The following is a 10,000-nucleotide window of genomic DNA, read 5'->3' as shown; positions in this document are numbered from 1 at the left end:
CATCCCTGTGACAGTAAACTAGAGGGGCTGTGTCAGGGCTTGACATCTCTGTGACAGTAAACTAGAGGGGCTGTGTCAGGGCTTGACATCTCTGTGACAGTAAACTAGAGGGGCTGTGTCAGGGCTTGACATCTCTGTGACAGTAAACTAGAGGGGCTGTGGCAGGGCTTGACATCTCTGTGACAGTAAACTAGAGGGGCTGTGTCAGGGCTTGACATCCCTGTGAAGTGACAGTAAACTAGAGGTGCTGTGTCAGGGCTTGACATCCCTGTGAAGTGACAGTAAACTAGAGGAGCTGTGTCAGGGCTTGACATCTCTGTGCCAGTAAACTAGAGGGGCTGTGTCAGGGCTTGACATCTCTGTGACAGTAAACTAGAGGGGCTGTGTCAGGGCTTGACATCCCTGTGACAGTAAACTAGAGGGGCTGTGTCAGGGCTTGACATCTCTGTGACAGTAAACTAGAGGGGCTGTGTCAGGGCTTGACATCCCTGTGACAGTAAACTAGAGGGGCTGTGTCAGGGCTTGACATCTCTGTGACAGTAAACTAGAGGTGCTGTGTCAGGGCTTGACATCCCTGTGAAGTGACAGTAAACTAGAGGAGCTGTGTCAGGGCTTGACATCTCTGTGACAGTAAACTAGAGGAGCTGTGTCAGGGCTTGACATCTCTGTGACAGTAAACTAGAGGGGCTGTGTCAGGGCTTGACATCTCTGTGACAGTAAACTAGAGGGGCTGTGTCAGGGCTTGACATCCCTGTGAAGTGACAGTACATGGATGCATTAGGTCACAGTCCAGGTTCCTGGCAGTTCCAGGTCTCCAGTTCGGGGTGGTTTGTAAGTGCACACATACAGAGGAAGTGATATTACGTGACGGGGGGGTTGATACGGTAGAGTTGAACATCTCTAACCTGCATCTCTCCAAAGCGGTAGTACGACATCTTATACATCAGACAGTTGAGCAGGATGGGAGACCCCGCTTTGTCCACCCTAAACTCTCCCTGGGGGGTGAAGTAGTCACTCTCCTGAGGAGGGAACAGACAGACAGTTTAGTACTCTCATCCTGAGGAGGGAATAGACAGAGACAGACAGTTTAGTACCCACTCAGTTTACCTCACTCTGCGATCCTGATATAGCTCAGTTTACCTCACTCTGCGATCCTTATATAGCCCACAGTTTACCTCACTCTGTGATCCTGATATACCCCACAGTTTACCTCACTCTGCGATCCTTATATAGCCCACAGTTTACCTCACTCTGTGATCCTGATATACCCCACAGTTTACCTCACTCTGCGATCCTTATATAGCCCACAGTTTACCTCACTCTGTGATCCTTATATAGCTCAGTTTACCTCACTCTGTGATCCTTATATAGCTCACAGTTTACCTCACTCTGTGATCCTTATATAGCCCACAGTTTACCTCACTCTGTGATCCTTATATAGCCCACAGTTTACCTCACTCTGTGATCCTTATATAGCCCACAGTTTACCTCACTCTGCGATCCTTATATAGCCCACAGTTTACCTCACTCTGTGATCCTTATATACCCCACAGTTTACCTCACTCTGTGATCCTTATATAGCTCACAGTTTACCTCACTCTGCGATCCTTATATAGCTCACAGTTTACCTCACTCTGCGATCCTGATATAGCCCACAGTTTACCTCACTCTGCGATCCTGATATAGCCCACAGTTTACCTCACTCTGCGATCCTTATATAGCCCACAGTTTACCTCACTCTGCGATCCTTATATAGCCCACAGTTTACCTCACTCTGTGATCCTTATAGAGCTCAGTTTACCTCACTCTGTGATCCTTATAGAGCTCAGTTTACCTCACTCTGTGATCCTTATATAGCTCAGTTTACCTCACTCTGTGATCCTTATAGAGCTCAGTTTACCTCACTCTGTGATCCTTATAGAGCTAAGTTTACCTCACTCTGTGATCCTTATATAGCTCAGTTTACCTCACTCTGTGATCCTTATAGAGCTCAGTTTACCTCACTCTGTGATCCTTATATAGCCCACAGTTTACCTCACTCTGTGATCCTTCTAGAGCTCAGTTTACCTCACTCTGTGATCCTTATATAGCTCACAGTGGTAGTTACAGCTCACCAATACTTGTGTTTTTTTTTTAAACATGATGGTTTAAAGGCTGCTGTCTCTCACCCTGATCTCTTTGGGATGCTCTCCCTCTGTAGCTAACAGTGGAAGCATCACCTCACCACTACACTAAGGTCTTCCTCACCCTGATCTCTTTAGGATGCTCTCCCTCTGCGATCCGCACCATCCACAGGAACTTGTTGATGTCATCACCAGAGTAGCCAATCACGCCACCGAAGATAATAAGCACATAGTCCACGTCCAAAGACCTCATGATCTCATACGCTGCACTCTCATTGGACGACATGGCCTTGCCCACCTGAACACACAGAGACAGAGACAGAGAGAGGAGGAGGAGGGAGAGAGAGACAGAGAGGAGGGGGAGAGAGAGAGACAGAGATGATGGGGAGAGAGAGAGAGAGAGAGAGAGAGAGAGAGAGAGAGAGAGAGAGAGAGAGAGAGGGGGATTGACAGAGAGAGAGAGAGAGAGAGAGGGGAAGAGGGGGAGGGAGGGGAAGAGAGAGCAAGAGAGAGGAGGGAGAGAGAGAGAGAGAGGGGGAGGGAGAGAGCGAGAGTGAGAGTGAGAGAGAGAGAGAGGAGGGGGAGAGAGAGAGAGGAGGTTGAGGGAGAGAGAGCGAGAGAGAGGAAGGGGAGAGAGAGAGCGAGAGACAGAGAGAGGAGGTTGAGGGAGAGGAGAGAGAGGAGGTTGAAGGAGAGGAGGGGGAGAGAGAGAGCGAGAGTGACAGAGAGAGAGAGAGCAGGGGTGCGGGAGAGAGGGGGAGAGAGAGAGAGCGAGAGAGAGAGGATAAATAACACAGGTCCACATGGTGGCGCCAGAGACACATTCTTCTTTTGCCTCCTAAAAAACTATGTTGAGATTTAAGAGCCATGTTCAGGGGAACAGTGGGTTAACTGCCTTGTTCAGGGGAACAGTGGGTTAACTGCCTTGTTCAGGGGAACAGTGGGTTAACTGCCTTGTTCAGGGGAACAGTGGGTTAACTGCCTTGTTCAGGGGAACAGTGGGTTAACTGCCTTGTTCAGGGGAACAGTGGGTTAACTGCCTTGTTCAGGGGAACAGTGGGTTAACTGCCTTGTTCAGGGGAACAGTGGGTTTAACTGCCTTGTTCAGGGGAACAGTGGGCTAACTGCCTTGTTCAGGGGAACAGTGGGTTAACTGCCTTGTTCAGGGGAACAGTGGGTTAACTGCCTTGTTCATGGGAACAGTGGGTTAACTGCCTTGTTCAGGGGAACAGTGGGTTAACTGCCTTGTTCAGGGGAACAGTGGGTTAACTGCCTTGTTCAGGGGAACAGTGGGTTAACTGCCTTGTTCAGGGGAACAGTGGGCTAACTGCCTTGTTCAGGGGGACCTTGGGTTAACTGCCTTGTTCAGGGGAACAGTGGGTTAACTGCCTTGTTCAGGGGAAAAGTGGGTTAACTGCCTTGTTCAGGGGAACAGTGGGTTAACTGCCTTGTTCAGGGGAACAAGTGGGTTAACTGCCTTGTTCAGGGGAACAGTGGGTTAACTGCCTTGTTCAGGGGAACAGTGGGTTAACTGCCTTGTTCAGGGGAACAGTGGGTTAACTGCCTTGTTCAGGGGAACAGTGGGTTTAACTGCCTTGTTCAGGGGAACAGTGGGCTAACTGCCTTGTTCAGGGGAACAGTGGGTTAACTGCCTTGTTCAGGGGAACAGTGGGTTAACTGCCTTGTTCATGGGAACAGTGGGTTAACTGCCTTGTTCAGGGGAACAGTGGGTTAACTGCCTTGTTCAGGGGAACAGTGGGTTAACTGCCTTGTTCAGGGGAACAGTGGGTTAACTGCCTTGTTCAGGGGAACAGTGGGCTAACTGCCTTGTTCAGGGGGACCTTGGGTTAACTGCCTTGTTCAGGGGAACAGTGGGTTAACTGCCTTGTTCAGGGGAAAAGTGGGTTAACTGCCTTGTTCAGGGGAACAGTGGGTTAACTGCCTTGTTCAGGGGAACAAGTGGGTTAACTGCCTTGTTCAGGGGAACAGTGGGTTAACTGCCTTGTTCAGGGGAACAGTGGGTTAACTGCCTTGTTCAGGGGAACAGTGGGTTAACTGCCTTGTTCAGGGGAACAGTGGGTTAACTGCCTTGTTCAGGGGAACAGTGGGTTAACTGCCTTGTTCAGGGGAACAGTGGGTTTAACTGCCTTGTTCAGGGGAACAGTGGGCTAACTGCCTTGTTCAGGGGAACAGTGGGTTAACTGCCTTGTTCAGGGGAACAGTGGTTTAACTGCCTTGTTCAGGGGAACAGTGGGTTTAACTGCCTTGTTCAGGGGAACAGTGGGTTAACTGCCTTGTTCAGGGGAACAGTGGGTTAACTGCCTTGTTCAGGGGAACAGTGGGCTAACTGCCTTGTTCAGGGGGACCTTGGGTTAACTGCCTTGTTCAAGGGAACAGTGGGTTAACTGCCTTGTTCAGGGGAACAGTGGGTTAACTGCCTTGTTCAGGGGAACAGTGGGTTAACTGCCTTGTTCAGGGGAACAGTGGGTTAACTGCCTTGTTCAGGGGAACAGTGGGTTAACTGCCTTGTTCAGGGGAACAGTGGGTTAACTGCCTTGTTCAGGGGAACAGTGGGTTAACTGCCTTGTTCAGGGGAACAGTGGGTTTAACTGCCTTGTTCAGGGGAACAGTGGGCTAACTGCCTTGTTCAGGGGAACAGTGGGTTAACTGCCTTGTTCAGGGGAACAGTGGGTTAACTGCCTTGGTCAGGGGAACAGTGGGTTAACTGCCTTGTTCAGGGGAACAGTGGGTTAACTGCCTTGTTCAGGGGAACAGTGGGCTAACTGCCTTGTTCAGGGGAACAGTGGGCTAACTGCCTTGTTCAGGGGGACCTTGGGTTAACTGCCTTGTTCAGGGGAGCAGTGGGTCAACTGCCTTGTTCAGGGGAACCTTGGGTTAACTGCCTTGTTCAGGGGAACAGTGGGTTAACTGCCTTGTTCAGGGGAACAGTGGGTTAACTGCCTTGTTCAGGGGAACAGTGGGTTTAACTGCCTTGTTCAGGGGAACAGTGGGCTAACTGCCTTGTTCAGGGGAACAGTGGGTTAACTGCCTTGTTCAGGGGAACAGTGGGTTAACTGCCTTGGGCAGGGGAACAGTGGGTTAACTGCCTTGTTCAGGGGAACAGTGGGTTAACTGCCTTGTTCAGGGGAACAGTGGGTTAACTGCCTTGTTCAGGGGAACAGTGGGTTAACTGCCTTGTTCAGGGGAACAGTGGGCTAACTGCCTTGTTCAGGGGAACAGTGGGCTAACTGCCTTGTTCAGGGGGACCTTGGGTTAACTGCCTTGTTCAGGGGAACAGTGGGCCAACTGCCTTGTTCAGGGGAACCTTGGGTTAACTTCCTTGTTCAGGGGAACAGTGGGTTAACTGCCTTGTTCAGGGGAACAGTGGGTTAACTGCCTTGTTCAGGGGAACAGTGGGTTAACTGCCTTGATCAGGGGAACAGTGGGTTAACTGCCTTGTTCAGGGGAACAGTGGGTTAACTGCCTTGTTCAGGGGAACAGTGGGTTAACTGCCTTGTTCAGGGGAACAGTGGGTTAACTGCCTTGTTCAGGGGAACAGTGGGTTAACTGCCTTGTTCAGGGGAACAGTGGGTTAACTGCCTTGTTCAGGGGAACAGTGGGCTAACTGCCTTGTTCAGGGGAACAGTGGGCTAACTGCCTTGTTCAGGGGAACAGTGGGTTAACTGCCTTGTTCAGGGGCAGAACGACAGTTGCAAGATCGAATCCCCGACCTTGTCTTCCCCTTGAGAAGTGACAACAGCTCACTTCATATTCCGACGTCACATGAGGGTATGAGTCTTTACCAGTGCTATATGACTGTTGTTCCAGGTGTTGTTGTCCACTAGCGTGGTCCGATTGGCCATCCCTGCTATCTGATAGCCATAATCCCACCACGACATCACTCTGGCCTGCTCCTCTGTGTTCTGCCTTAGCCAATAGTAGGCCTCGCGGAAATCATCTAGAATATTCCTCGACCTGGGTAGAGAAGAGTGGAGAGAAACACAGAGAGAGAACTAATTTATTAAGGACTGGGACTGTTTACAAGTTCCTAGCGATTCCATAAAGCTTCTTATATTCTTCTGTGGTTTGGTGAGAGAGAGAGAAACAGAGAGAGAAACAGAGAGAGAAACAACTAGAGAGAGAGAAACAGAGAGAGAAACAACTAGAGAGAGAGAAACAGAGAGAGAAACAACTAGAGAGAGAGAAACAGAGAGAGAAACAACTAGAGAGAGAGAAACAACTAGAGAGAGAAACAACTAGAGAGAGAGAAACAGAGAGAGAAACAACTAGAGAGAGAGAAATAGAGAGAGAAACAGAGAGAGAAACAACTAGAGAGAGAGAAACAGAGAGAGAAACAACTAGAGAGAGAAACAGAGAGAGAAACAACTAGAGAGAGAGAAACAGAGAGAGAAACAACTAGAGAGAGAAACAGAGAGAGAGAAACAACTAGAGAGAGAGAAACAGAGAGAGAAACAACTAGAGAGAGAGAAACAGAGAGAGAAACAACTAGAGAGAGAGAAACAGAGAGAGAGAAACAGACAGAGAAAGAGAAACAGAGAGAGAGAAACAGACAGAGAAAGAGAGAGAGAAACAGAGAGAGAAACAACTAGAGAGAGAGAAACAGAGAGAGAAACAACTAGAGAGAGAGAAACAGAGAGAGAGAAACAGACAGAGAAACAGAGAGAGAAACAACTAGAGAGAGAGAAACAGAGAGAGAGAAACAGAGAGAAAGAGAGAGAGAGACACATTAGGAAATGACAGTTCCAGAGGAAACTAATCAACTGAAGAGAGTGTGTGTATATGTGTGTGTGTGTATGTGTGTGTGTGTGTGTGTGTGTGTGTATATATGTGTGTATATGTGTGTGTGTGGTCTTACCCATCGTTGTTATAAGAGGCCAGTACAACACTAGGGCTGGAGTAAGCGTTACTAGTAACCCAGGTGCAGTGGACAGCGAACATCATGAGCAGCATCAACATCAACATGGTGACGATACTCTTAATGTTGGGCCCCAGACCTTCCTCTGTCTTCTCCTGCTCTGAGACGTGCTTACGGACCTTCCCTGCCTGCAGAGGGAGACAGGAACTCACAGATATCAGTCACACCTCACTAAAATCCCTGCAAAAATGGCACGTTTAGTCAAATATCAGAACTGCAAATCCCTCTTTTCATATGCAGTGACACCAAAAACATATAGACAATCAGTTTGTGGGAAGACACATCTAATAGATATGGTATCAGTTTACTTCATGTTAGGAAAATGTCAACAGGTCTTGCTAATACCAATATGAGATCCTCATCAACTGTCTCGACAAAGAAATGAGTTACTAAAATCTAAACCAGTTATGTACTTTAAACCAAAACAAATTGTATTGGTCACATATTTAACAGATGTTATTGGTCCATATTTAACAGATGTTATTGGTCCATATTTAACAGATGTTATTGGTCCATATTTAACAGATGTTATTGGTCCATATTTAACAGATGTTATTGGTCCATACACATATTTAACAGATGTTATTGGTCCATATTTAACAGATGTTATTGGTCCATATTTAACAGATGTTATTGGTCCATATTTAACAGATGTTATTGGTCCATATTTAACAGATGTTATTGGTCCATATTTAACAGATGTTATTGGTCCATATTTAACAGATGTTATTGGTCACATATTTAACAGATGTTATTGGTCCATATTTAACAGATGTTATTGGTCACATATTTAACAGATGTTATTGGTCCATATTTAACAGATGTTATTGGTCCATACACATATTTAACAGATGTTATTGGTCCATATTTAGCAGATGTTATTGGTCCATATCTAACAGATGTTATTGGTCACATATACACATATTTAACAGATGTTATTGGTCCATATTTAGCAGATGTTATTGGTCCATATCTAACAGATGTTATTGGTCACATATACACATATTTAACAGATGTTATTGGTCCATACACATATTTAGCAGATGTTATTGGTCCATATTTAACAGATGTTATTGGTCCATATTTAACAGATGTTATTGGTCCATATTTAACAGATGTTATTGGTCCATATTTAACAGATGTTATTGGTCCATACACATATTTAACAGATGTTATTGGTCCATACACATATTTAACAGATGTTATTGGTCCCTATTTAACAGATGTTATTGGTCCATATTTAACAGATGTTATTGGTCCATATTTAACAGATGTTATTGGTCCATATTTAACAGATGTTATTGGTCCATATTTAACAGATGTTATTGGTCCATATTTAACAGATGTTATTGGTCCATATTTAACAGATGTTATTGGTCCATACACATATTTAAAAGATGTTATTGGTCCATATTTAACAGATGTTATTGGTCCATATTTAACAGATGTTATTGGTCCATATTGAACAGATGTTATTGGTCCATACACATATTTAACAGATGTTATTGGTCCATATTTAACAGATGTTATTGGTCCATATTTAACAGATGTTATTGGTCCATACACATATTTAACAGATGTTATTGGTCCATATTTAACAGATGTTATTGGTCACATATTTAACAGATGTTATTGGTCCATACACATATTTAACAGATGTTATTGGTCCATACACATATTTAACAGATGTTATTGGTCCATATTTAACAGATGTTATTGGTCCATATTTAACAGATGTTATTGGTCCATACACATATTTAACAGATGTTATTGGTCCATACACATATTTAACAGATGTTATTGGTCCATATTTAACAGATGTTATTGGTCACATATTTAACAGATGTTATTGGTCCATACACATATTTAACAGATGTTATTGGTCCATATTTAACAGATGTTATTGGTCCATACACATATTTAACAGATGTTATTGGTCCATATTTAACAGATGTTATTGGTCCATATTTAACAGATGTTATTGGTCCATATTTAACAGATGTTATTGGTCACATATTTAACAGATGTTATTGGTCCATATTTAACAGATGTTATTGGTCCATACACATATTTAACAGATGTTATTGGTCCATATTTAACAGATGTTATTGGTCCATATTTAACAGATGTTATTGGTCCATATTTAACAGATGTTATTGGTCCATATTTAACAGATGTTATTGGTCCATATTTAACAGATGTTATTGGTCACATGTTTAGCAGATGTTATTGGTCCATACACATATTTAACAGATGTTATTGGTCACATATTTAACAGATGTTATTGGTCCATATTTAACAGATGTTATTGGTCCATATTTAACAGATGTTATTGGTCCATATTTAACAGATGTTATTGGTCACATATTTAACAGATGTTATTGGTCACATATTTAACAGATGTTATTGGTCCATATTTAACAGATGTTATTGGTCCATACACATATTTAACAGATGTTATTGGTCCATACACATATTTAACAGATGTTATTGGTCCATATTTAACAGATGTTATTGGTCCATACACATATTTAACAGATGTTATTGGTCCATACACATATTTAACAGATGTTATTGGTCACATATTTAACAGATGTTATTGGTCCATATTTAACAGATGTTATTGGTCCATATTTAACAGATGTTATTGGTCCATATTTAACAGATGTTATTGGTCTCATATTTAACAGATGTTATTGGTCACATATTTAACAGATGTTATTGGTCCATATTTAACAGATGTTATTGGTCCATACACATATTTAACAGATGTTATTGGTCCATACACATATTTAACAGATGTTATTGGTCACATATTTAACAGATGTTATTGGTCCATATTTAACAGATGTTATTGGTCCATATTTAACAGATGTTATTGGTCACATATTTAACAGATGTTATTGGTCCATATTTAACAGATGTTATTGGTCCATATTTA

General features: G+C 43.9%; 1 protein-coding gene across 1 annotated transcript in view; it reads right to left on the bottom strand.

Annotated features, from left to right (window-relative positions):
* The window catches only part of LOC139393726 (dolichyl-diphosphooligosaccharide--protein glycosyltransferase subunit STT3B-like), a 74,198-nt gene that overhangs the window by 3,030 nt on the left and 61,168 nt on the right, over positions 1–10,000 (bottom strand). The window contains exons 11-14 of the mRNA XM_071142078.1: positions 7,000–7,187; positions 5,927–6,098; positions 2,248–2,421; positions 906–1,019 (exon numbers count right to left, since the gene is read on the bottom strand). Of these exons, the coding sequence (XP_070998179.1) occupies positions 906–1,019; positions 2,248–2,421; positions 5,927–6,098; positions 7,000–7,187 (648 nt within the window). The remainder of the gene's footprint in view (positions 1–905; positions 1,020–2,247; positions 2,422–5,926; positions 6,099–6,999; positions 7,188–10,000) is intronic.

This window comes from Oncorhynchus clarkii, unplaced genomic scaffold, assembly GCF_045791955.1.
Source record: "Oncorhynchus clarkii lewisi isolate Uvic-CL-2024 unplaced genomic scaffold, UVic_Ocla_1.0 unplaced_contig_8632_pilon_pilon, whole genome shotgun sequence".
NCBI classification, from domain to species: Eukaryota; Metazoa; Chordata; class Actinopteri; order Salmoniformes; family Salmonidae; genus Oncorhynchus; species Oncorhynchus clarkii.
The sequence above is the reverse complement of the archived record's forward strand: the minus strand, read 5'-3'. Positions and strand labels throughout refer to the sequence as shown.